Raw genomic sequence first — 27,917 nt, 5'->3', positions numbered from 1 at the left:
CTCATAGGAATTACTACCTTTTGACACGAGAATCAACACTTTTAGGTGCAGATCCCCGGTTACTCAGTAGTAACTAATAGCGGAGTACAGTCAAGTTTATTCATAGCTAAAAATCACAAAAATTCAATATAACATAAGAACCAAAAGAAAACTTGCATCAGCTAGCCTCATTTTCAAACATGGAGAACTAAAGTTAATAACCGGATCAATTCACATGAAAATGTCAATAATCATTCCCTATGCCTAGGAAAGTTAACCAAAAATTATAAGAGTAAAACAATCATCGATATTCACCAAAGAGATGTTCTTGGATTCAACCACATTAACTTGACACCCTTTTATTATTAAAACTTGGCAAAAGTAGAAATAGAGGCAATAATCCAACATCAAACTTGGCATCACATACGAGCTAATCACTAAAAAGAAGAAAAAGAAAATGAACGAAAGACACTAGCACCATAACTGCTCCCCCCACACCTAAATCCTACATTGTCCTCAATGGAGGTAATAAAGTAATGAAAGCGAAGAGAACAATGAAACTTCCCTGTTGAACAGCTAAGGGATAGGAGGGAACAGTGGAGGGAAGCCGAGTTCTGAGACATCCTTGCCACTTGGCGGGTGATGTTCGTCATTCGTTCATCTACGTTGTGAACCTGTGCTTGTAAGTGGCGCCACTCACCATTGACGCCAATTATCACCCCAAACAACAAAAGACAGAATATCCAACAAAGATAACAATCACCAACAAATGCAAATCCATAGGCACTGGTGTGTGGCAACCAACTGGAAACTAGCAACCAACAACTGGTTACTAGCAAAGGCACATCAATAAGCACAGGGACTACCCAATTCAGTCAGTCAAAAATAATATGTTAACCCCAGCGATATGAGTTCAGAAATTGAGCAATAGCCACACAGTCACAGGCCCGTGGCAGTCAATCGGATGTCGAATCAAATAGAGCTAACAAATACTCGCACCAGTACCACTGGTGCAAATCACAGTCCAAAATGAGAGAAATTGCTATAGCAGAGCAAAGCAGTAGTAAATCGACAGCCCCAAGTATTAACCCAATCATAAGATAGAGAATGCGCAAGCAACCAAGCAATATCAGGGCAGAGCAATAGTCATCTATGTCTCCCAATTCATCAGGCAACAACGGCTCCCAAATTTACAGGTGAAAGTAGACAAAGGTAAACCAGAATCCCAACAAATGGTCCCAATTTGACAATTAACCGCACAATGTTAACCAACCCAAAAGAAGCATCAAATTGAAGTGAAAATACTCCAACCAGTACCACTGGCGGAAAATGGAATGCACAACCCAATCAAACAGCCCCAAGAAATAACAATGCAATCAATAATAACTCATAAATTCGACAGTAGCAGAGTAATTCCAAGTGCCCAGCCTCCAACAGTCAGCCAAAAGAGTAGAAGTGACCCAGTGAAGCCAAAATACCCAAACAGTGGATGAAACAAGTTCAACGGCTAACCCACAGTAGTGAGATCCCCCAAATAATGTAGCTCAATTCGCACAACAAGCAATGTATCCACAGGATTCTCAGTCAAATCTAATAATGAACCCCAGCATTTCAACTAGATGCACTGAACTGGAATAAGCAATGTAAATGGTATACAAGCCTCCCAATTTAACAAACAAGTGCAATATTTCAGCTCACCCAAATTCTCAACAAATGGCTCCAGTTGGCCAGTTAAAGTTTTAACTTAAAATTAGCAATCTCAATGATAACAGTTTAGAAATTTGACAATAATAACTCAGACAACCAAATGAAGGTACCAAATTCACGTCCAATTTACCCCACCAGTACCACTGGTGGATTCCTCGGTAAAAGAAAAACAACTCCGCGTCCCGCTCAAAATACTACTGAGGAGTTGGGGAACGAATGTCAAATACCTCAATTGTTTGATGGTCGAAAGAAGTGGGATATGCACGACTCCTGGCGTGCATGCGTGAGGGAGAAACAGCGACTGTGGGAGGCGCGGCTTCGCTGGTGGCTTGCGAGGAAGAGGTAGCGCTGCGATGTGGGGGAAGGTGGTGACAGTCGCTGGAGTGAGATCGGGGAAGAGGAGACGCGCGGCTGGTTGACTGCTAGAGTGGAACTGAGCGCAGGTGGAGCCTGGGTGGCAGTAGTGGAGCTCGACGGTAGTAGCTGCGGGTGGAGGGTGAGATCGAGAGGGAGAAAGGCGTGAGCTGCTGGTGGAGTCGCGGGTGGAGAGCTCACTGGCGAGGAGGAGAGAAGGCGCGCGGTGGATGCGATGTCGACTGAGGGGCGGCGTCGCCCCTCTGCTTGGGCGCGAGGCACTGCAGCCGTGCACCTGGCGACGGCGAGATCGCAGGCAGCTGCGGTCGTGACGAGGTGGAGGAAGCGGCGAACGGGCTGGGGAAGGAGCTGTTGGCGCGCGGCGTGGAGGCTGCGGGCTTGTGGGCAGCTGCGTGCGGCTGCAGATGAGAGAGAGAGAGGGTCGCGCCAGGTGGAGTTGAGGTGGAGGTGGTCGGGAGAGTAGGAGGTAGCTGCGGCGGTCGTCGCTGGCGACGCGCGATGCAGAGGTGGCGGCCGAAGAAGAAAAGAAGAAGGAAAAAGAGGAACAAGGCAGCGGGGAAGAAGAGGAAGAAAAGATAAAGAAAGAAAGAAGAAGAAAGAAAGAAAAGAAAGAAAAGAAAAAGAAGGAAAAAGAATTTTTTTTTTTTTTAACTGAGCTACGGTGATAAAGGAGACAAAAAAAATCTTTTTTTTTTTTTTCATTTTAGATTTTTTTTTTCAGGGCAAGACTCCCCCTTTTTTTTTTGGTGGAAAATTTTTTCATATATCATCTCTTTTTTTTTTTTTTATTGACAAAATTTATTTTTGAAATTCAAAAGTAGTGATTAACAGGAAATCAATAATCGTTCTTGAGTTTCTTTGAATACTTACCTTTCCCGCGAACGTGACGCGGGCACGTCAAGAGAGCAAGAGAGCTCCCAGAAGTTTCTGGTCGTGAGCTTCCTGCACATCACCACGCGAGCGCGTCATGAGGGCAAGAGAGCTCCCAGAAGTTTCTGATCGTGAGCTTCATGCACGTCACCACGCGGGCGCGTCATGACTGAAGGGCACCTATAAATCAGCAAAAACGAAAACTAAAACCCAAAATTAGTCGAATTCAAGGAGAGCACATCTAAACTACCACACGAAAATGAACAAACAATTAAAAGGAACAATTGGGTTGCCTCCCAAGGAGCGCCTTTCTTTAATGTCTTTGGCTAGACATTATCATGTTTTGCTCATGGAGGATAAAATCTTGTGGCTCGTCTTACTGCTTCATCCTCTATATAGTCCTGATAACCCTCGTAAATAGAATAATCCTTGAGCATACGAGCTACGGGCTTCCATGGACTAGTGAATGGCGCCAAACGAGTCGATGATAATTTGCATTCTCCATTCACTCCTCCCCCACTTGCATTTATTGGTTCAAGATATCTCGCCATCGCCACTCTTAATTTATTCCTGTCATGAAATTCAAAATTGTCTGGTATAATAAAGTCAATTTCGTTAACAGGAATTGAAGAGTAAGAGTCAGGAGAATATTGATGAAGGAGTGGAGGAGATGTCACCGCATTTGGAGATTGTTCACTGGATTTTTTCACTTGAATGGGTTGCAGTTGGGGTTCCATTTCTTCCTTTTCAACTTCTTTTTCAATTGCATCTGTAGATTTCTCATTTTGACACTCTTGCATCTCCTCATCACTAGTCAAGCAAAGTGCACTCTCATTTTCTTCTAGATCAACAATGGTTTTCAAGGGCAATTCTTCCATTTGAGAAGCCAATTGATTCATTCTGGACGTCAATAGGCATAGTTGATCTGCCAGATAACTCATTGCATCTTTCGTCATCTCATTCCTCATTTGTGTCTCCTGTTGGAATTTGTATGTATTAATAAATAATTCACCCAATTCCTGAAAAGACATACCTGACAGGGACGATGGTTGTTGAGACTCTTGCTGTTGAAAATCCATTGGCCCGGTCGCATAATCAAAATTGGAATTATCCCACCATTCTTGATCATACCCGTTTGAATAAGGGTCATACTGCGTTTGATATTGGGGTGAAAAATCTCCAAAAGTATCAAGTGGAGAACTTAGATTATCTTGAAATACGGGGTATGTGTCAGTTGAATAACCTGAGTCAAAATAAGTTCCACAATTTGCAACAGCCCATTGATCGTTAGGAAAAACATGAGTCTCATAACCCCATTCAGGAACAAAGTCCAGTCTATCATCAAAATATGGAATGTTAGCAGCCATAAAAAAAATAAAATAAATTAAAAAAAAATAAGAGAAAAATAAATTAAAAAAAAATGAAAACAAAATAAACTCAAAAAGAAACAAATTAATCTGGCACCAGTCCCCGGCAACGGCGCCAAAAATTGACAGGTTGTCAGCCTGTGCAATAATAAAACCTGCTCAAACTAAAAGTAATTTCTGTAGATAGCGGTGAGCAGGGTCGAATCCACAGGGACTGGGAGTAATTGTTTCTTTTCAAATTCACAGTGACAAAGGGGGGTGTTCTTGTGCAAAAGGTGACACTCAAAGGAATTCAAATAAAATCTAAGAAACTACTAAAAATTAAATAACCAATTACTAAAATCAAATGAGTGATAATTAAGGATCTAGCCAAGAAATAACTTCAGCAATGGTTCATCTAGTTGATCATTGAAGCAAAGGCAATTCCAATTATTCATCAATAAATAGGTTATAACTACCAAACAAGCGATGGCAGTCAACCCCTCCTTACTGTGTCGGTGATCAAGGTACGCCCGTTAATCACTGCTCTAATTGAGAAATAATCCTAGGTACGCCCATAGAATTTAATTCCCCAATTGCCTTACGTATTAGAGAAGCCCTATTCTAACCAAATAACGCACTACCAGGGTTATTTTAGATTAGCCCGCGTATTCCCCTGACACAAACCTAATCATGCCAGTTGTCACTATTTTAGGACAATTAAACAATTACGGATTTAATGTCCTAATTGACAATAGATTACCCAATCAACTAATTATCTGGATCCAAGACAATCAATTAATTAAATAATCACAAGCATTGCAAATAAGGAATATGCGAATACTAATAAATAAAAGAAAAATATAAAATTAAGTCGATCTCACAAGTTTTAGACGAATCAAAACATCCGTTGCTCCTTGACTAGAAAAAGGAAATTAGCTCATAATTGATGAACTAAACCCACCAGAAATTGTAAAGAGAGCCGCAGCCATTGTCCCTTGAAATTGGGGAAATTCAATTCGGTTCCAATGTTTGAAAAGATAGCAAAGCTACAGCAATTGATTCTATGGTCTCTACTTGTCTAGTCATACGAGAAGGAAAAGGAAAAGCTTCTTGGAGCCCACAAGGAAAAGTCAAAAGACTAAGCTAAAGAGTTGTCTTCCATTGTTTGCTCTATTCCTATCTAATGTCCTCTTTTGAGAAGCTCTGCGCGGCGGCTCTCCTTCCGCAGAGGAAGAAGAAGACCCCCTTTTTCCTGCGCAATTTTCCTATATAAAGTAGTGCTCCTTGCGGCGGCTCCTGTGCGGAAAAATGAAGACTTCGGCCCAATTTGCCCAACAAGGGCTCAGCATTTATTGTTCCAAAAATGCCCCTAGGACAAACTCTATCATCTGAACTCTTTTCTTGCCAAATTAGCACCTGTTGTTATATTTTCGTTCTACTCCCTGAAATAAATGCAAAATATCAAAAGTGAGTAGAATCTAGCAATTAATCCACATTAGGTCAGGTAATAGGAAAAATTAATAATAAAATAAATGATAAAATTGCAACCTATCAGTGCCACCCATCAGTCCTCGATGAACTTGGAGAAAAGGGAAAGCTCCAAGTGTCGCACCCCAGATTTGGCCCATTTTACCGTGAAGACGAATCCGAGGTCAGTGGAAAGAAGGAAGCGTGGGATAAAGTACTGGAAAAATCTGGAGGCGGGAACAGAAACAGAACCATAGAAAATTACTTGTTTGCAACGAGAAGGGTAGAGAAAAGAGCCAGAGCTAGTTATGCTGATGCTGGGGGAGTCGTGCGTAACTTGACAGAGTCTCAGTTCCGGTGGATGATGATTGAAGATGGTTGCTTCTTCCTCCAGTTGGCATTATTCATCCTCGGAGCTTCTTCCGAGCAACTGGGTTATCCCGGCAATCACATTATCTTTGGCAACAAAAAGAAGAAAGAGGATGTCAACAGGTGGATTGAGGCGATGTTCTTTGTTGGGAATCAAATTCCACTTGTGGTGCTCAATGAATTTATGAAGCAAAGTTTTTTCCAGGATATACTAAAAGTAGTGAACTGGGAAACTCCATCACAACTGCCCAAGAGGATCTTGTATGAGTTGCTTGTTCTGCCTGCTCGAGAACATGTTGCCAATCAAACTGTTGCATCACCAAAGCCACGGGGTGAAGAGCAGCAGCCTACTGACTTGCTTCATGCGCTCCACTCATTCATGCTTGATCCAGCACGAAGTTTAAGCAATGTCAACCTCGTTGACGCTGATACAGGGGATGTTGATTTGGGGGACAGCAGGGGAGTCCATGGGGCCAAGGACCTGACTCTTAGCGCCTCCGAGTTGAATAAGAAGGGAATCCGTTTTAGGAAAGTGAAAAAGGTGGGCTGTACAGAGATAAGTTTTACAGACTACTTCATCTTTGCTCGTCTTTACTTGCCGGTATTCACAGTTGGTGATGATACAGAACTAGTTTTCAAAAGCCTGAAGCATTACGAGGAGAGTCAACAACAGGGCAAGAGCAAACGCGAGGTGAGATCCTATCTGCAGTTCATGAACGATCTCATTTGTACCTATGAAGATGTCAAGCTGTTAGCCAAAAAAGGAATCATCAAAGCAGACAACCCCTACCATAAAGAGAAGTTGCCTACAATCTTGAGCAATCTGGCCAGCCAGGACAAGCACACCACTCCAAACCTCCACCTTTTGAGGATCCAACTGAGAGACTATAACATTGCTCCCTGGGAAAGGTTCAAACTATTGGCTATCTTGCTTTTCATCCTCACCTTAATCCAGACAGTCTTTGCTGTGTTAGCTTACTTTAGACCCCCGCGCCAATACCAAAACTGATGGTTTTCCCATATATATGAGTGCGAATATTGAGACTTCTTTGTTAATGCTTTTACTTGGTTCTAATGTTTGATTACTTCGATGGCGAGAGGTCTTTGTTCATCCTCCTCCTTATATAAAACGGTAAACAAGAGATTGAAGAGAAAAGGACCGTAAAGGTAAAAACCATAACCATTGTTGATATAACTGATGACAAATTACAAGTTCTAACATGTCAGTGCCTTTATATCATTCTAGATTAGTGGCAAATTACAAGTTTTCAGTAATCTTGAGCAATCTGGCCGGTCAGGACAGGAACACCACTCAAAAAGGCTCCCCAGGAAATGTGCGAAGTATTGGCACTCTTGCCTATTAATTCTCTCCTTCGCTCAAACATCCTTTCTATTGTTAACTTACTTTAGAACCCTCCCCATCCGGACATTAAAGGGTTGTCACAAATGAAAGAATTCAATGATGATCAGAATCCTTTGTTGGTTCTTTTTTACCTGCATCCTCGTTTAAATGTTCGTTTATAGTACAATTTGGAGGTTTCTTTGTGCTTCCATTTGGAAAAGTAAACGAGACCCAAAAAATGCAATGTTAATAACCACACGGAGTTCACTAGCTTTGTTCGCATGAAATCTCCAAAGCATAACAAGACCTAAAGGTAGTCCCTTACATTAATTGTTCGAAAGTTTGTCTTCCAGCTCCTGCGTCATTTGATCGACTTTGACATCTGCGAAGAAGAAGACACAACCTTGCTGTTGCTTTATGAAAAATTTGAACATTAAGAAAAAAAAAAATTGTACATTTACCTCTCTATACATATTTTTTGACCTTACTAGTACTGTTTGGTTAATTGATTTATAAAATTTAACTTGCCATTAATTATTTTAGCGTTACCTGTTGACTTGTTAAAATTTTATCTATTATGTCAAGAAAATTTTTTTTAAAGCTAAATTGCATGCACCTTTTCATTAGTTATTTCATTTTCTTATTCATTTTTGATCTACCAAATTTCAATTTTTAAACACTTTGTTCTGCCTACATATGATTTTCTATATATGAGCTGAAACTAATAAAATTGAAAATTTCTAAAATTTTTCTCCTTGAACATATAAAACCAGCATTTGTAGCTGTATTATTTGTGTAAGTACTTTCCATTTGCACTTTAAATATGATTTTCTCTTCAAAGATTAATAGCAAAGAATAGTCAACCACATTTTTCTCCTTGGGATTGTAAGGATGAGAAGATTAAAAAATGAATACTTGTACTAATACATAACTATTGTGGATAAGGGACATGGACAGGGACATGGACGATCATCAGAAGAACCATCGCTGCACACCGTTCATGATCAGGATTTGGTCACAAAAAATATATGGTTCAGATCACATCTTGTACCTCGATTTTCACATCATGTGTAGGACTCACAAAATTTTATTCTAAAATTATACGTTGTGCAAATAAAGTTACGCCGTGTGTAAAATGCACAAAATCGCCAAGAACGGTCAACCGTTCCTGCCGTGGTCCAACTATTGCATATTTCAGTTTATCAATCAATACATAGCTTCTTTTGACAAAAAAAAAATAAAAATAAAAATCAATACATAGCTTCCTTACTAAAGTCACCTGGGATCCTCGGTGACAAAGTTTTCTATGCCAACCCAATGCCACCTATAATATTTTGCCAAGTATCCTGTTATTATTTGCACTTTAATTTTCTAATAATTCAACTGATTTGGTTTAACACAAGTTTTTTCTATCCTCTAAAACTTTGAACCAAACCAAACCAACTGGTCTAATTCCATTACCAATACTTTTGTACAGCAACCACTCAAGATCGATTGCTTTAGAAAAAAAAAAAAGATAACCCTAAACAAAATTGCCTCCAAAGTCCAAACCTTTTCATCGTTGATTGCTTTGAACAAAGTCAAAAAGAAAAAGTCCCTGAAAGCTTCAACCGTTGTCTAATAAGCTAAAACTGTAGCCTTCGACTGTTGAAGCAAATTGACAAGACCTATTCAGGAAGTCCTCAAATTAAAGCTTTCTGCGGCTCTTTGATAACCAATGAAACCCCAGTGTTTCTTTTATGTAACTTAGCTCTGCTTCAGTCTTTCTTCTTTGATTATTATTGCTTTTTTTTGGGGGTCTCTTTTGGGAGGTTGGTTGGTGGTGTTTGAGGTTTTAGTCCTTACCGTGGGATTAATTTTTCGAGCAAATTTAAAACCACGTGGTTCCTTAATCATGCAAGCTGTGTGTGAAATCATTCTACCTGCCTAGGATGAGTTAATTGATGATTCAATTCAACTTTAGCAATTTTCTTTTGTTATCAGCTAATTGCCATTGGGCACTCCTCGGAGCAGGTCAGGTTGCTGCTATTCAATTGGGCATCAGCCGGGAACTGCAAAACTGGGCACCAGATTTACGTCCTCCTTTGAGAGAAGGTACATTTACTTGGAGCAGTGTTATCTTTCTTAATTGGTGGAGCTGGTGGAGGAATCAAAAGGATGACGTCGTTGAAGTGTAGAGCTCATCGGAGTCAGCCAACAATATAGCTGAAAGAATTTCCAGCAGCGGTGCGAGTCACCATTTCGGAATTTTCAGCACACTAGTTTCTGGGAATTTTCTCTTTTTGGCTTTTTCAAAGCAATCAACGTCAAAAAGAGTTCCTGTGCAATTTTGTTGGAAGGCAATCAATGATGAATGGAATTAGACCGGTTGGTTTGGTTTGGTTCAAAGTTTTAGAGAATAGAAAAAACTTGTGTTAAACCAAACCGGTTGAATTATTAGAAAATTAAGGGTCTGTTTGGTTGGAAGTAAAATGTTTTCCTTGGAAAAATATTTTTCATGGAAGTAATTTTCCATGAAAATCATTTCCCTTTCATCATTTTCATGTGTTTGGTTAGCTGATTGAAAATATTTTCTTACTTCATTTTTCTAGTGTTTGTTTAACTTTTGAAATATTTTCACTTTTATCTCTATCTTTACTTTCTACACATTACAACTACATACTTCTTCCCATGCAAAATAAGAAAATTTATCTCATTGTTTAACTTTAAAAAAATCTTGGAGAAATGTATATATGAATAAAAAATATCTCTTTAAGTAATAAACAAATTACTGGTCATTTAGTGTCAAATATCAATCACTTGCAATGCTTATTGTGACATATATCTTGCACTCTCACTACTAAAAATTTCTCTAGAAAAGAATGTCCCTATTATACATAATTAATTACTAGCATAGGATGAGCAGGATGAGGTTTTTTTTTTATTTTGAATATACTAGGGGGAAGGTTGGGTGGTACGGGGGAGGGAGTGTAAGGAAGAGGTCTTGGGTTCGAATCCTCCTGTTTACACTAAAAAAAAAAAGAACATACTACAAGATGTTTTTAATAAGTTTGGAACATACTACAGGCGGGATGCATGCATTTCGGAAAACAACTTCAGTAAGTTTGGAATGGAAGTTGTTTTCCATAAGATGAGTGAAAATATTTTACATAGAAAAATATTTTCAATAACTTTTGTGCAACCAAACACGGGAAATTAGGAAAATATTTTCACCCGAAACAAACGGACCCTAAAGTGCAAATAATAACATGACACTTGACAAAATATTATAGGTGGCATTGAATTGGCATAGAAAACTTTGTCACCGAGGATCCCAAGTGTACTAAAGTTCGTACACTTACCTTTCTGTTGCTTTGTTAAAATAATTTAGTAGGTAAAAAAAAAATTGTTGATACAGAAACTTGATTAAAACTTTTCATTTTAAGTGCAATTAGTTTCCTAGATAATTCAGTGTCAAAATTTTTTGAAGACGCAATCTGGCCGGTCAGGACAGGAACACCACTCAAAGTCTCTCCATCTTTTGAAGACGCAACTTAGGGATTAGACCATGGCTCCCCAGGAAATTAATGTTCAACGTATTGCCGCTCTTGCCTGTTAATTCTCACTTTCACTCAAAACATTCTTTTCTATGTTAGCTTACTTTAGAACCACCATCCCAACATTAAAGGGCTCACACGAATGAAAGAATTCAATGATGATCAGAATCCTTTGTTGGTGGACGTGGGAGTTATAGTGATCAGTGTTGGTGGTGTGGTGGTACTGGTGGGATGGGGTTCGGGGAGAAGAAGAAAAGAAGGAAACAAAGGAAAAAATTATAAAGCAAAAGAAAAAATTAAAAAAGGAATTTGGGACAAAAAAAATGGTGTAATATGGATAAAATGCATTTTATCATCCCAAAAATGATATCACTTTTATAAGTAACGAGCTTGTTATCGATTAAATTCCAAATTAGTTTGAATCATAAGGGGATATTACAAACATTTTTGAAAAGCCTGTTGTTAATTAAATTCCATATTAGTTTGAATTATGAGAGGTGCTATGAACATTTTTTAACGATAAGAGGACATCCTAACTTTCAACCATAGCGTTTATACGGATTTTATCAAAAAAAAATATATATATAACAATTGTACATAAACCACCATTCTCCACCATGCCTGCTTGAATCCACTTTGGGATCAGAGAAGTTAAAATATGGTTTAAAAAAAAAAAAAGATTCCAAGTCAATAGGTCTCATGACACGTGAGTGAGAGTTGGCACAAGGGCTAAATTGAAAAAAATAAAAAGATAGATTCCTTAGAAAATAATCGCATGACCTTATATAGAATTACAGAAATTTGGCAGAAGCTCTTTATGGTTATAATTATAAATTTTAGAACTTATTTGACGATGTGATGGTGTCAATCAACCTTGCTATAATTATAAATATAGTTTAGGCCTAAATAATCATTATGCATAGAGATAGCAATAATCAACCCATCTTATCAGGGAGAGAAGCATAAACATTAATACTATTTTAGACCATAAAATGAGATTGTGTGGCCAACATTATTCATGCAAAGAAGAGCATTTACTATTACATAGAAATACAACAACGGAAATTCAGAATGCAGCTTTTATATGTGAAAGTCTTTGACATGATAAAGTTCAAATTAACAATTGAAAACTCACTTAACCAATGGCAAAATATTGAAGCAGGGCATTTGGTGAGTGATGTGAAGACTACGGTGCAGGAAAGAAGCCTTTCCTCAAGAACAGGGATTGGCTAGTGCAACTCTTGCTAAGGTAAACATCCTCCTTCAATTCGTTTCTTGGAGTCCAGACTGAACTTCTGACGGTGTCTGGAGCTTGAGCTTGACTGATATCCATCTTTCTTCTCTGGTCTGACTTCTGAGAAGAGCATACCTAGGCCATGCCACAATGTTGGAGCAGGGCACAAGCAAGTTAAAGTGGAGATGAAAGTTCACAATTTGGTGCATTTTCTCAACTGGGATCATTGAAGGTAAACATCTCTTTCCCTCTCAGTTTCTGGTAAGCATGCAAAACTTCCAGTTAGGTTTGGACTCTGAGTTGAACTTGAAGCCTGAGATTCGGTGATTCTGCCATCAAAGGAATTTTTTTGCTGCAAAATAGAAGACCAATAAATAAATAAATAAAAGAAGTTAGGATGTCTAATCTGACAACATCTCTATTAGACTTGTAACATTATTCAAGGAATGCTCTCAAGTCATTCAAGCTGTTTCTGGGATTGGGATTCGATCGTAGTTAGTGTTATTGTTTCTGGGAATTCCTGTATTGCTAGCTGAAATGTGGAGTATTAAACACAATAAACTAGCTTGTTACTCTATTTTCCAAGCTTGACTATAAGACTGAAGAGGCACAGAAAATTCTAAGTCTGTGCTCGTTTATTTTGGTCCTGAAAATTGAAGATTCAAAAAACCCAAAAAGGTATATGAAATCATAGGTGTTTAGGACTGCTTTTATATAGAAGTAAAATTTTATTGACCTAAAAACTGAATATAGAGGGATTAAAAAACGAGGCCTTCTCTGAAGCATCAACTACAGTGACAGCTTGTGCAATGTATCCAACTGTACATTACTTCCATCTTGTATTAACTTAGTCTAAGAATGAATATTTACTAGTGTGTTTGGCATCGAGAAGTCCTACCTGTAGCAACAAATTTTCTTGAAGGATGAAAGATTTGACATGTAAGTAAAATTCCACGGGGAGATGGTGAAGGATTACCTGACTTGCTGAATTGGTGAACTCAAGCCAAGGATCATCATTTCCAAATTCTATTGAACACATTGAGTTGATTTTGTGACGATCTTCTCCTCCTCTGCCATTTTTCATTCGTAGCCTGCCTAAGAATTGTTGTGGCATCATGCTGACCTTCAGCTTTCTGAGAGTAATGATGCTTTGTAATCCCTGAGGAAGCTTTTTCATTCTCCTGCACATGGAAACCTCTAAAGTAGAAAGCTTTTGCAATGCTCCTTCGTCCACCTCCCATTCTTCTAAGTTGTACAACTTGGAGAGCTTTAAACTCCTGAGTTCAGGAAAACCTGTATCAGAACAATGCAATTTCTTTCCTAAGTATGCCTCGACTTCTAAGACAAGGATCCTTAGGTTGGGAAGGTTCCCCAGTGTTGGCATAGGGTCTTGATCAAGTTCAGAACCATTTAACACAATCTCAGTAAATCTTCCAGAGATTGTACCAATGTCTGACAATTTTCCTATGTGCCCTTCTATTTGCAGAGTATCAAGAACAGGACAGCTGAATAATCTTTGTATGAAAGACAGCCGTTCCTCAGAGTAACAATCAAACTTTTTAATGTCAAGCGATGTCCTCTTCAAGTGGCTTGAGTTGATGCCTATGCAGCGGATGATGAGCTCCAAGTCCTCGAGGTTTCCTTCTGCAGTTGCTGCTAGAATCCGAAGGTTGGTCAGCTTTATGAGGTCCTTAGCTCTGCACACACTTGTATTCAATCCCTCAAGTATCTCTAGTTGTTTCAAGCTATCTAGTTTCAACATTCCACGATGATCAGGAGTTTGAAATGCTAGAGGGAAATACAGATGTCTTAATCGCTCAAGCTTCCAAATGACATTTGAAATGGTCATTATGCAATCTTTTTGAACCCTTAGGTCGAGGGTCTGCAAGTACAAAAGGTTGCCAATGTATGATGGCAAATCCTCGAGGTAACATCCTCGAAAACTCAAGTATCTCAAGTAGACTAACTCTCCTACTCCTTGAGGAAGATTTCCATCCTGAAAACTAACTCTGTCAAAATCTAAAACTCTTAGCGGTCTAAGTTTTCTGAAATTAAAAAGTCCCTGTGGCCACCTAGATCCTTGCCTTGATTGTTCAGAGTTGAGGCATAAAAGAGACCGAAGGTTAGCAGTGGGGATAACATTTGATACGCTGTAATATTTATCGAAATATATAGCACATCTTTGTGCTTTTGAAATCATATATGGTTCCGAGCCAGGCATGATCTCAAAAAATTCGTCCTCTCTTCCCTCTATTATGCAGAGACTTCTTATCAGGCCTTGAATGTGGCCGGACATGAGCCTTAAGTCTGACACTTCATCTTCTTCCAGAGTTACCAAGCTCCTTAGTGCCAATTCGCCGAAATATTTTGCTGCAACATCCATCATTGTTTCTTCGCTTGCCCTATCCTCAGCTGATATCAGACCTTCAGCAATCCAAAGCTGGCACAACTTCTCTACTTGTATTCTTGAATTGTTTGGGAAGTTTCCCAAATAAACAAAGCACGCCTTAAGGCGCAGTGGCAAAGCGTAGTAAGCTGACTGTAGGCAATGAAAGCCTATGGGAAATCCATCCATCTGGTGGCGGTTCTCAAGAAGATTGTAAAGCACCCTATTCCGCTCACCTTCCCTTCCAGTGCTTAACATGCTCGCCAGTACAATGATAGCCAATGGTAAGCCTTCGCATCGAGCTAATATTTCCCATGCAATTGGCACCAGTCTCCCTGGGATCGGACCCTCTGTAGAGAAAACCAGAAGCCAATTAACGAAACAAACCAAGACGTTGAGATTCAAATGAGGGTTATATCTTCTTTAAAAATCTACCAACAGGAGCATCTGTAAATTACAATTTTGTTAACCAGGATTTTGTCCCAAGCTCAAGTATTTTTTTAAACAGTTATTATTGGCATTCCACATTGGCGCTTTTTAGAAAATGACATCAGATAGAAGTGTCACGAATAACAATAATTGGAACGTCATCAAAAAATGCCTTGCGAAAAAGTTAAGATTACTTTCAACTGTACAAGCGTCAACACCCAAGTCTATGAAGTACCATGTAACAAAAAATCAATTGCCCAACAGCCTCTTGGGTTGCGGGTTGTTGGTACCACATTTAAGTCTTGGTGGGAGTGTCTCTTGCCAGTTTAATTGTGGCAATATGGCTTCCTTCCACGGGAAATCCCGTCAGATTCTCTTCTATTTTGATTAGCTTAAAGCAGGTTATACAAATGTAACACAGAATCAATTGTAGATATAGTATATTTGTTGCTAATTCTCTCATCAAGTAGGGCTGCTCATGAGCAGTAGAACTATGGAATTTTGATTTTCTTTGATTAATTTCTAGCTAATTGTAGAGAATTAATGTATGAGAGGAGCTTAATTTTGATTGAAATTGCAGGCAAATGTTCTTCCCCAAGTGATTTGGTCGGGAATGTTTATGAATATTCATTGTCAAGTTTGTAGCTAAATCTCTTGTTAATACCACTTTGCACCATGAAATTATTGGGCTTCTTCTTCTTCTTTTTTCTTTCCCTTAAATCTATTAAAAAGTAAATGAAGACGTGAATACCAAAACAAGAGAGAGAGAGAGAGAGCAAAGATGATTGTTTTGTTTTAAGTTGAGAGAGACTGACCCTTTAGCTTGCGCCAAATATGAGAGAATAGATCCCAGCTCTTGTTGGGATTCAGTGATTCCATGCGCAAGCTGTATACTGCACCTGGATCAAGAAATCTGCTTAAATTCCGGTTTCGAGTGGTGAGAATGAATTTGCTTGCACAAGCACTCCTCACCGCAAATGGGAAGGCAATGCTTAGGATATCCAAGAGTTCAGGGTCGGAACAGTCGTCCAAAACGACCAGGCAACTTTTTCGCTGTAGAATTGTGAACACCTGTGGGGCCAGCTCCACTTCCTCGGATTTCATCATCGCCTCCCGTTTCTTCCTCGGCAAGGAGGACAGTTGGTCGATTATAGTTACCAAGATATCTCTGGTGCTCCAGTAACCACCTACATAGACCCAGGCGAATCCCTTAAAATGATGCCGAACATCAGGTTGATTGAACAGTTTTTTGGCAAGGATTGTTTTACCGATTCCACCCATTCCGACTATGAAAACGACTCTGGGATCAGTCTCTTCACTGACTAAAACCCTTGTCAGCTTACGTACTTCCTCCTCCAATCCAAAAGCTTCATCTCCCCAGCGGCCGCTAGAGAAATTTGCTCGAGAGACGAGCCATTGGGACTTTTGTCCTAGCTTTCGAATCTGTTGATATTGATTTTGTTCTGCACAGTAGGATGTAATGCAATCCTTGAGTCCATCAACAGCAACTTTCAAGTCAGCTACGAGCTTCCCAAACGCTGTATTCTCACCACCACCACCACCGCAACATGCTTCACGACTACTGCTAGTTGCAGATCCAGGTTGGAGGGCATACGATTCCACCTTATCCTCAATAGAAGACAACAGACTTCTGGTCCTTCTTCCAAATTCCAGATCATCCTGGGCTCCTTTTACTCTTATTTTATGGGCTGGTAGCCCCATCAACATTTCCTCCGACTCCTGCAGTCTCGGCAACACAGTGCCCTCGACCACCGGTTTTAATTGGCCTAAAGCTCTCGCTTCGTCGAGCAACAATTCTTGAAGCCTCCTCACGGCAGCTGAGATGCTTGCCACGGCGGTCATCTTCCCAAAATCAGTAGCCTGCGGATCGTGCTGCTGTCCTTCTGCTTATTTATTCTTTTATGGTTTGTTTGTTGCAGAATCTTTACGCTCTTTAATGAACTACGTAGTTAACTAAGAGCCATCACGTGTTGCGCGAAAGTTTTGGTTTATACAACCAACCAAAGAACTAGTAATTAATTTACTGAGCCCATAAACTAATCAAGCTCATACGTTTTATCGAAGTTTGTTCATTCACGATAAATGATAGTAAAAACTAATTTTCAGCCGTTGACTGTGAAAGGAGCTCGATTTCACAGCAGGAAATTTTCCTTTAAAAAAAAAAATGTTGGTAAGTTTTTCCGTCTTTGATTGTTCACTAGAATCTTTGTATGGTGTTCGTCTAGTTAATTCTACAGAGGCTTTGATCTAATTCTCTGGTTGAGTCTTTCTTATAAAGCTAAGCTAGAGTCTCTTTTTTACTACTATGTTGCTGCATGCATGGGTATAGGAGTTTCTATATCCTCTTTGTTTCTTTCTTTTTGTTTAGAATTTAGATGTGACAAAATGCAAACTTGGTTTGAGATTCCAGTCCAAAGGTGGAGACTCCAGATCATACGCATCATAGTTTGTGATAGCTATGTCCTAAAACATTTCCCCCTCTGACTGGCTTCATGCCTAAAGATATGGTAGTAGGTAGAGTCGAGAAGGGAGTTTACACCCCAACCAACCAGAGCTTGTCTCATTGCTTGTCCATTTTCCCTGTCCATCCTCTTCAATCATTACTATATAATAAAAAGTAGGGATAATTTCATAAACTTCTCCTGAGGTTTCGTAAAATATCACTAAGCTCCCTCACGTTTTCAAAATCTCTCTTACCACCCTTTGAATTGATATTTTGTTAACAATATAAGCCCCTCTAACCAAAAGTATTAATAGAAAATGCATTTTGGAGGAGAGAGAGTGTGTTTTAGTTCCCTTAATACCCTTAAGCTGACAAAAAAAAATCTATGTAGAAAGTGAGGGGGTCAAAGAGTGAAATGCATGAAAATTGGACTGCAAGTGAGAAAAGTGAACGACCGTAAGGAGGGCAACGGTTAGTTTTGGCTTCCTGGCAGCAATATTAAAACGCAGAAATAGCTTCAGAAAATGGGCAGATTGAGAGAAAATTGGTAGAAGAAAATGACTAGCTATCAAAAAGTATGACATTTTACTCTTGTTTATTTGTTTGTGCTGTGTTATTTGTACACCTTCTTGGAACTTTAAAACTTTGTAATCAACAATGTAAATAGAAAAATATATATTTAACTTTTTTTTACAAAAACTCCCAAGGACAACCATTCAAAACCATCCCAGTTTTTTTCAATATAAACAAAGTTAGTTTCCTTTCAACTAGCCTTTGTTATAAGGGTATTATTATTGGACGTACGCACAAAAAAATTTGGTATTCCAAAGAACATTATCATAGCCACTTGTTCTGATTATATCAGTGTAAGGAAGAAAATTCAAAGAAAAATAAAAATAAAACAAAACATATTAATAAAGATATCAAAAGGGTAATAATAAGGATCTTATTCTCATTTCTAAACTTGCTACCAGTGTTGGATGTCAAAAGACATGGTGCTGATTTCTTTACCCTAACTAAGGATAATAGATTAAGAAATAACTAGTGAACTAAGGTAAGTATGAAACCAAAAACAAAGGTGGCCATGGATACATTTTTTTAAAAAAATATTTGGTTATATTAAAAATTATCAAGACGCTTGCACAATATCAATAATGATTTATACTAAGTGCATATGAAAAGTCAACACTATTATGTATTGGCCTCAAATTCAATTCAAATTATAAAGTCCAATGTTAAAGAAAAAAATTGAACTAGAAATCAAAACAATTTCTATTTTGTAAGTGGGCCAACTGTTTCCCAGACTTTAGGCTATTACATGCTTTCTTTTCTTTTTTTTTTTTGCTTTTCATATGCTAGATAATTGCTAGAAGTGATGAGGTTATTGTTGATAATTCATCCATTTTGATGTTGACATGTGACACCACAATCACTTGAGGGGTGATAAGAGAGATTTTGAAAATATGGAGGAAGCTTAGTGATATTTCATGAAATCTTAGGGGAGATTTCCAAAATTATCCCTAAAAAGTATGCATCCTGCCTAATCGATTTTTCAAAAGTAGTGGTTCCCATATCCTCAAAAAGAATCTCCCTCTTGTCTAATAATAAAATAATATACCCCAAAGAGAGCTTGTCTCATTGCTTGTCCTTTTCCCTGTTCATCCCGCTCAATTATATAAAAAGCATGCGTCCTTCCTGATCAATTTTTTATAAGTGGGGTCGCTTTTAGGACGGAGAGTTGCGTCCTTCCCGGACAATTTTTTAAAAGTAGGGTAGTGGAAAGTTGTTTCGACCTATTCAATTGTTATTATATGGTATAAGAAAAAAAAACTAAGCGTCCTTCCTGATCAATTTTTTAAAAGTAGGGTCGCTCTCTTAGGGCGGAGAGTTGCGTCCTTACTGATCAATTTTTCAAAAGTAGGGTAGTGGAAAGTTGTCCGTCCTATTCAATTGTTATTATATAAATAATAAAAAAAAGTATGCGTCCTTCCTGATCAATTTTTTAAAAGTAGGGTGACTTCAAGGGTGGAATCAATTTTTTAAGATTAGGGTAACTTTCCACCCTATGCAGAAAGAATATTATTTTTTTTTGATACGATAAATGTTATTCTACACCTGCTTCTACTCTACATTAAGGTGCATGGGTCGATCAAAGGGAGTTAATGGAGAACTGGAGAGGACTGAGCTGTCATTGAATCAAACGGGTGCCTTTACATTCACTATTAAAATTTACAAAAAATTTTGTATTAGAATATAGGTCAAGAAATTCAATCTATTGACGTATACTCAAGAAGAGTTTTAAGGCTCTTCCTGATAGTGAATTACTCTAGGCTAGAGTAGTTGGTTAAGCTGAAGAAATATTAACAAGACAATTCAGCATGCATGGCCATCTTTCTTTGTGTGTTTGGGGCCCAATTCAGATAAGGTCACCGGCACAAGCCAAAACTAAAAGACAAATTGCGGGTTAGTACGAGGGAGTGAACAGCAAATACAAATGGCTTTGTAGTGGGTGGAATCTGGAAATCCCCACTGATGAAGCCGCGAACTACTCCCTCTGTCCCACAAAATTGGGACATTTTTTGGGAATAGCACTTATTTTATTATGCACAATAAAATGTTGGACTGCACTTTTCATATTCTTCCAATCTTATCCATTGTTTGAACACTGAAACTGAAATAGCCAGCTAAAAACAAAAGGCCATATGACTTGTGAAAGTGTGCATGTATTATGGTGGGTCATATATAATTGTTTATTATTAATTGATATAATTATTTATTATTAATTGATGAAATCTTATCATTATTACTAAGCGTGTAAAAGAAAAATTGTATTGCAAGTTGTTTGACTTTTATCACGAGACTTTTATTTTGAAACAATAAAAAAGTGAAAATATCACGTTAACAATGAAACGAAAGGGGTACAATTCCCCGAATAATAGCGGTAAATGAAAATTAAAAATTTCAAGATTTAGCAAGGGCTAAGGGTAGAGGGGTGAAATTGCGGAAGTCAACTAAAGTCGCCAACTACCAATCTCCAAATTTTCACCCAAAATTACTTGGATTGATATAATTAAACTTCACTATTAGATAGACTTAAGTGATAATTAAAAAAACAATATTTATAATGGATAAGTATCACCCTCTAGTTTGCAAAAAGAAGGAATACAAGATTCTCAAAATGGGTAATTGACTTAAAGGGATAAATTCAATTAAAAAAGATAACTAATTTCGAATAAAAAAAAGAAGAAGAGAGACCAAACAATTTTTTTTTTAAAAGTAGGATATACCTTAAGGGGATAAATTTTATTTAACCAAAAAAAAAGAATGTATCACCTCGAGATTTATCTAAGAACACTGTTAAACCTTGCAACATTAATTTATCTTAACCCTTACTATAACTGGATAATTTAATAATCAAAACTTGAGTAGGTAATACATTGAAGATGTAGTTCTAAAAGATTAGTGTAATGCATACCTAGTAAAAATCCATACAAAAGCAATATCTTATGGTTTGGATATATGAAAATTAATGAATCATTCTTTTCTCCGTTCAAATATTTTGTGTAAATTGAATGCCAACATATTCTCAACACAATACCATATTATCCAAAATATAGTATGTGGTTTTTTGCCAAAAAAAAAGGTATTGTGGATTATTAATAGTCTTAATTATCTTTTACATTCTGATTACAATCACAACACTTAATAGCCTAGTTACTTAATAGCTACTCACACATGAACACACTATGACATTATTATCAATTACTAACTTTACTTCGAAAAAAAATACAAAGGTCAATTAGAACCGAGATTGGTGTTTTAACCAAATTTCAATATTGATAAAATCTGTCAAAAGATTTATATTGAATTTTGATTTCAATTCGATTAGAGTTTGATTTGGTGAATATGAAATCAAATTATTATTCTAATAAAACAATGAAATTGTTAACATACAAAGATAACATGAACTAATGAAATGGTTAACAATGAAATAGCCAAATTTATTGTTCAATCAACTCACATTTACTCATATTCATATTTTCCTTTTCAAATTTGAAATTATTCTCCAATAATTTCATGCATTAGGCTGATTGCAAACATTTTTCATGATTACTTGATTGCCAATTTTTTAAATCTTTCAATCTAACTGCCAATTTTTCAAATAATTTCAATTTATCATCCATAACTTTTGTGACTCAGTTGCTTAGACAATAATTTGGTTCAATGTAAAAAATTCAATTACACACTACATAAAACCCCCCGTCCCCCAGAAAAAGGATTATGATATCTATCTTAGTTTAGAACATGCGAATTATGTTTATGATAATTCATCTATGCTAATCGACCAACTTAATCAATTTCAATTCCAATTTATCGTCAAGTGCATTTGTTCGGATATGTATGTTAATTTGAACACATGATTTTAATTGACATTTATCTAGCTATCATTGCCGGCTTGTTTCAATGGATATGCTATCATTAGATAATCCATATCAATATCCATATCACAACAAAATATTTAAATTTAGCACTTACTTTTAAGATTAAATTTTGATTTTTATTATAATTTGGTTATCCTTATCATTAGATAATGTTAATATTTAAAAGGCCACTATCTATGCTATATATAAAGTTAGAGGGATCACAATTAGTGTAAACTTTTTTATGTCATTTTTAAAAATTTCTATTTTATCCTTAAAGAAAAACTAATTTTTGCTCTAACTACTGAATCACATTTTGCTATTATAACTACTCGTAACTACTCTAAATGTTGTAACTACTAAATTACAATAACCTTATAAACCAAAATTCTTTAATAAATGTAATTACATAAAAAATTAATTTTATACAAAATTAATTTCTTTTAATTATTTATGTATATAATTAATCATCTATATCAACTAACAATTAAATTTAAACCATCATAACTCTTTTATCAAGTAAGCATTTACAAATTAAGATTGGAGTACACATGGCTTCACTTCGGCATATCCCAAGGATTATTGCATCTGACCAATTTTTTCAACTCTTCCCACTCTTTGCAACTTGTTTCCCGCCAATTAGGCATGACGAGCTAATCCCCAATTAATGACAATTTTTGGTGCATACAAATGCCTATAAGTTGTTGAGGGGCATACATGTTATTTCTCCCAAAACTAAAATGGACCACCTTGCGTGAAACTTCGGCATTGTTTGGCAGACAAGTTTTTTGCCAAGTTTGTCTACTATAATAAGTTTTTTAAAAACTTTAGCTACAATGACCTCAAAAAACTTTTCAAAGTTTTTACACTATACAGTTCAAAATATTCAAAAATTTACACACTCTAAAATTTTTTTAAAAAACTTCTACAGTAAGTTACAGTAAATTTTTAGACAAACACCCAAAAAATTCACTTATCAAACGGGACCGAAGTCTACTCGGTCACTACTTTTAATAGTTTTTTTTTTTTGTCCTGCTCCACTGCGATGTGTTGTCCTAATTTCCTTTGCTCTTACCACCATGCATAGGTGAGTCAGCTTTCCACCACCATAGATGAAACCATTCTTATGTTCACCAAACTTAAGAAAGAATGGACAGCATAGGTTCCTCATTCTAAACTTATCTAACTTCTGTTTGATTTCCTGAATTATTTGAGCCGATTCGGGACAAGATAAACAATGCCTGAGATATCTGCGTGGATGGTTTTTTTAGGATCTTATATGGAAAAGTTTGATATGTTTCCAATAAAGTTGTTTGTCCCGTAAAATGGTAATTGCAAATGTTTCTCAAATCTAGAGTATTAAATTCACTCGGCACAGTGGCCCAAAGGGCCCAAACAGAAAGGGGAAGGGGTGGGGCTAGAAAATTCACTCTGCATAGTTTATATAGGGCAACCAATAGGTAAGCTAGAGGGTATCAAATTTTGCGAGGGATAATTTCAGAAACCTCACCTCCCATGAGGTTTCTGACAATTTCACTAGTCTTCCTTAAAGTTTATAAAATTACACAAAGCTCCCCTAAAGTTAAAATTTTGATAATAAAATTAGTCTAATTAGAGAAAATAACATTAAAAAAGAACTATAGGGAGACGGATGAAACTTATATTCGATAAATACCCTTTATGCATATATATAAATTGTATTAGTAAAAGAATAAAAATAACTAAAAGTTAGAAACAATTAATATACACATTTAACCATTCAAAAAGTTCACATTTAATAAATTAGACAACACAAATAAGTAACACAACTGTATTAATGATCACAAGATTCATTAAAATAGGCTAGTTATCTCTTTTAACATGATATTTGCTATGATTTTTGTGATTCTAAACAGAAAAACTTTCAAATTTTGGAAAAAAAAAATCCTCACGAACAACTTTCTTTTGGTTTGTATTTTTTCTTCTATCAAAACCCTTTTTCTTACCTTGTGTACAATTGATTTCTGATCATTGTCAAATTCTATTAATCACAAGAATTTGAAAATTCAATCAATTAGAAAGGAGGGGAAAAAAACAACATTTGAAAAAAATTTTCTTTTTAAAATCACAAGAATCATAACAAATATCATGTTAAAAGAGATGACTAGTCTGTTTTGCTGAATCTTGTGATCATTAATTTAGTTTTATTACTTATTTGTATTATCTAAATTATTAAATGCAAACTTTTTGAGTGGTAAAATGTGTGTACTAATTATTTCTAACTTTTAATTATTTTTATTCTTTTACTAATACAACTTATATACATGCATAAAGGGTATTTATGAAATATAAGTTTCATCTCTCTTCTTAAAGTACTTTTTTAATGTTACTTTTTTAATTGGACTAATTTTGTTATCAAAACCTTAATCTCAGGGGAGGTTTATGTAATTTTATAAACTTTAGGGGAAGCTAGTGAAATTATTAGAAACCTTAGGGGAGCTTTCTGCAATTATTCCATTTTGCAAATTCTTATTAACACTAATTCTTGCAAATTCTTGCTGGTTGGTTCTCTCATTTCCGTGAAGGGTTGCTTCCAAGTTCCAACTAGCCAACTGCAAACGGCTCTGTTCCTTTAGCTCTTTCTTCTTCAACCTAGCATCATTGCTACTATGAACTTTCACTCTCTCATATTGTTTTTCCAGCCAAGAATTTCGTTGGAGCTGAGGAACCTTCAACCTAGACTAAACTGTTCTTCCATCTGGTTAATTCACGACATGCTTTTCGTTTCAACTGTTTTTCCTTTTTGAGGTCCGCTTCAGTGAAAAGGGGTAACCGGTTCTTTCTGATATGAAACTCCTAAACGTTTTTCTTTTCCCAATTTTATTGGTTCAAAAGAAGTAAAATTGTTGTATGATTAGGAGCCATAAATAAGTTGAATCTGCGTTTTGACCTGAGGCAGATCGAATATGTCTACTTCTTGGCACAAATACGAACTGGTAGACGGCTCAGATGACCCTGAAGACATCCCATTAGTCGCAGTCAATGAGAAGCCCGTTTGTAGGATATGCAAGTGCCACCCTTCAGTCCTCGATGAACTTGGAGAAAAGGGAAAGCTCCAAGTGTCGCACCCCAGATTTGGCCCATTTTACCGTGAAGACGAATCCGAGGTCAGTGGAAAGAAGGAAGCGTGGGATAAAGTACTGGAAAAATCTGGAGGCGGGAACAGAAACAGAACCATAGAAAATTACTTGTTTGCAACGAGAAGGGTAGAGAAAAGAGCCAGAGCTAGTTATGCTGATGCTGGGGGAGTCGTGCGTAACTTGACAGAGTCTCAGTTCCGGTGGATGATGATTGAAGATGGTTGCTTCTTCCTCCAGTTGGCATTATTCATCCTCGGAGCTTCTTCCGAGCAACTGGGTTATCCCGGCAATCACATTATCTTTGGCAACAAAAAGAAGAAAGAGGATGTCAACAGGTGGATTGAGGCGATGTTCTTTGTTGGGAATCAAATTCCACTTGTGGTGCTCAATGAATTTATGAAGCAAAGTTTTTTCCAGGATATACTAAAAGTAGTGAACTGGGAAACCCCATCACAACTGCCCAAGAGGATCATGTATGAGTTGCTTGTTCTGCCTGCTCGAGAACATGTTGCCAATCAAACTGTTGCATCACCAAACCCTCGGGGTGAAGAACAGCAGCCTACTGACTTGCTTCATGCGCTCCACTCATTCATGCTTGATCCAGGACGAAGTTTAAGCAATGTCAACCTCGTTGACGCTGATACAGGGGATGTTGATTTGGGGGACAGCAGGGGAGTCCATGGAGCCAAGGACCTGACTCTTAGCGCCTCCGAGTTGAATAAGAAGGGAATCCGTTTTAGGAAAGTGAAAAAGGTGGGCTGTACAGAGATAAGTTTTACAGACTACTTCATCTTTGCTCGTCTTTACTTGCCGGTATTCACAGTTGGTGATGATACAGAACTAGTTTTCAAAAGCCTGAAGCATTACGAGGAGAGTCAACAACAGGGCAAGAGCAAACGCGAGGTGAGATCCTATCTGCAGTTCATGAACGATCTCATTTGTACCTATGAAGATGTCAAGCTGTTAGCCAAAAAAGGAATCATCAAAGCAGACAACCCCTACCATAAAGAGAAGTTGCCTACAATCTTGAGCAATCTGGCCAGCCAGGACAAGCACACCACTCCAAACCTCCACCTTTTGAGGATCCAACTGAGAGACTATAACATTGCTCCCTGGGAAAGGTTCAAACTCTTGGCTATCTTGCTTTTCATCCTCACCTTAATCCAGACAGTCTTTGCTGTGTTAGCTTACTTTAGACCCCCGCGCCAATACCAAAACTGATGGTTTTCCCATATATATGAGTGCGAATATTGAGACTTCTTTGTTAATGCTTTTACTTGGTTCTAATGTTTGATTACTTCGATGGCGAGAGGTCTTTGTTCATCCTCCTCCTTATATAAAACGGTAAACAAGAGATTGAAGAGAAAAGGACCGTAAAGGTAAAAACCATAACCATTGTTGATATAACTGATGACAAATTACAAGTTCTAACATGTCAGTGCCTTTATATCATTCTAGATTAGTGGCAAATTACAAGTTTTCAGTAATCTTGAGCAATCTGGCCGGTCAGGACAGGAACACCACTCAAAAAGGCTCCCCAGGAAATGTGCCAAGTATTGGCACTCTTGCCTATTAATTCTCTCCTTCGCTCAAACATTCTTTCTATTGTTAACTTACTTTAGAACCCTCCCCATCCGGACATTAAAGGGTTGTCACAAATGAAAGAATTCAATGATGATCAGAATCCTTTGTTGGTTTTTTTTTTACCTGCATCCTCGTTTAAATGTTCGTTTATAGTACAATTTGGAGGTTTCTTTGTGCTTCCATTTGGAAAAGTAAACGAGGCCCAAAAAATGCAATGTTAATAACCACACGGAGTTCACTAGCTTTGTTCGCATGAAATCTCCAAAGCATAACAATACCTAAAGGATTGTCTTCCAGCTCCTGCGTCATTTGATCGACTTTGACATCTGCGAAGAAGAAGACACAACCTAGCTGTTGCTTTATGAAAAATTTGAACATTAAGGGTCCGTTTGTTTCGGGTGAAAATGTTTTCCAGGAAAATATTTTCCTAATTTTCCATGTTTGGTTGCACAAAAGTTACTGAAAACATTTTCCTTTGTAAAATATTTTCACTCATCTTATGGAAAACAACTTCCCTTCCAAATTTACTGAAGTTGTTTTCCGAAATGTATGCATCCCGCCTATAATATGTTCCAAACTTACTGAAAACATCTTGTAGTATGTTCTTTTTTTTTTTTAATGTAAACAGGAGGATTCGAACCCAAGACCTCTTCCTTACACTCCCTCCCCCGTACCACCCAACCCAACCCAACCCAACCCTCCTCCTAGTATATTCAAAATCAAAAAAAAAAAATTCATCCTGCTCATCCTATGTTAGTAATTAATTATGTATAATAGGGACATTCTTTTCTAGAGAAACTTTCAGCAGTGAAAGTGCAAGATATATGTCACAATAAGCATTACAAGTGATTTATATTTGACACTAAATGGCTAGCAATTTGTTTATTGCTTAAAGAGATATTTTTTATTCATATATACATTTCTCCAAGATTTTTTAAAGTTAAACAATGAGATAAATTTTTTTATTTTGCATGGGAAGAAGTATGTAGTTATAATGTGTAAAAAGTAAAGATAGAGATAAAAGTGAAAATATTTCAAAAGTTAAACAAACACCAGAAAAATGAAGTAAGAAAGTATTTTCAATGAACTAACCAAACACCTGAAAATGATGAAAGGGAAATGATTTTCATGGAAAATTACTTCCACGGAAAATATTTTCCCAAGGAAAACATTTTACTTCCAACCAAACAGACCCTAAGAAAAAAAAAATTGTACATTTACCTCTCTATACATATTTTTGGACCTTACTAGTACTGTTTGGTTAATTGATTAATTATTTTGGCGTT

The 27,917-nt window shown here is 37.1% G+C and overlaps 3 protein-coding genes across 3 annotated transcripts; 2 read left to right on the top strand and 1 right to left on the bottom strand.

Annotated features, from left to right (window-relative positions):
* Positions 1 to 2,275: 2,275 nt before the first annotated feature.
* LOC140038788 (uncharacterized) lies at positions 2,276 to 7,125 on the top strand. The gene is made up of 2 exons (XM_072084062.1): positions 2,276 to 2,491; positions 5,836 to 7,125. The coding sequence occupies exons 1-2, from the start codon at positions 2,276 to 2,278 to the stop codon at positions 7,123 to 7,125; spliced, it is 1,506 nt and encodes a 501-aa protein (XP_071940163.1).
* Positions 7,126 to 12,059: 4,934 nt separating this feature from the next.
* LOC113736988 (probable disease resistance RPP8-like protein 2) lies at positions 12,060 to 17,271 on the bottom strand. The gene is made up of 3 exons (XM_027264224.2): positions 15,859 to 17,271; positions 13,205 to 14,964; positions 12,060 to 12,580 (listed from the first exon to the last, which is right to left on the bottom strand). Exons 1-3 carry the CDS (start codon positions 16,904 to 16,906, stop codon positions 12,452 to 12,454), a joined length of 2,937 nt encoding a protein of 978 aa, XP_027120025.1. The 5' UTR covers positions 16,907 to 17,271; the 3' UTR covers positions 12,060 to 12,451.
* A 7,198-nt stretch (positions 17,272 to 24,469) lies between these two features.
* Positions 24,470 to 26,315, top strand: LOC113737945 (uncharacterized). Its single transcript, XM_072084553.1, has 2 exons — positions 24,470 to 25,800; positions 25,886 to 26,315. The coding sequence occupies exons 1-2, from the start codon at positions 24,874 to 24,876 to the stop codon at positions 25,889 to 25,891; spliced, it is 933 nt and encodes a 310-aa protein (XP_071940654.1). The 5' UTR covers positions 24,470 to 24,873; the 3' UTR covers positions 25,892 to 26,315.
* The last annotated feature ends 1,602 nt before the right edge of the window (positions 26,316 to 27,917 follow it).

Source organism: Coffea arabica, chromosome 3e, assembly GCF_036785885.1.
Source record: "Coffea arabica cultivar ET-39 chromosome 3e, Coffea Arabica ET-39 HiFi, whole genome shotgun sequence".
NCBI lineage: Eukaryota > Viridiplantae > Streptophyta > Magnoliopsida > Gentianales > Rubiaceae > Coffea > Coffea arabica.
This window is presented reverse-complemented; position numbering and strand designations above follow the sequence as displayed.

What these genes read in the sequence shown, in the direction of transcription:
- LOC113737945 (XM_072084553.1), top strand. Translation starts at nt 24,874, where the DNA reads ATGTCTACTTCTTGGCACAAATACGAACTGGTAGACGGCTCAGATGAC.
- LOC113736988 (XM_027264224.2), bottom strand. Translation starts at nt 16,906, where the DNA reads ATGACCGCCGTGGCAAGCATCTCAGCTGCCGTGAGGAGGCTTCAAGAA. An exon ending in TATTTGGCGCAAGCTAAAGG is followed by an intron (nt 14,965 to 15,858) that starts GTCAGTCTCTCT and finishes TTTTCTCTACAG; the next exon opens with AGGGTCCGATCCCAGGGAGA. An exon ending in TCACCAATTCAGCAAGTCAG is followed by an intron (nt 12,581 to 13,204) that starts GTAATCCTTCAC and finishes TCTATTTTGCAG; the next exon opens with CAAAAAAATTCCTTTGATGG.
- LOC140038788 (XM_072084062.1), top strand. Translation starts at nt 2,276, where the DNA reads ATGTCGACTGAGGGGCGGCGTCGCCCCTCTGCTTGGGCGCGAGGCACT. An exon ending in GAGAGAGAGGGTCGCGCCAG is followed by an intron (nt 2,492 to 5,835) that starts GTGGAGTTGAGG and finishes GCAACCTATCAG; the next exon opens with TGCCACCCATCAGTCCTCGA.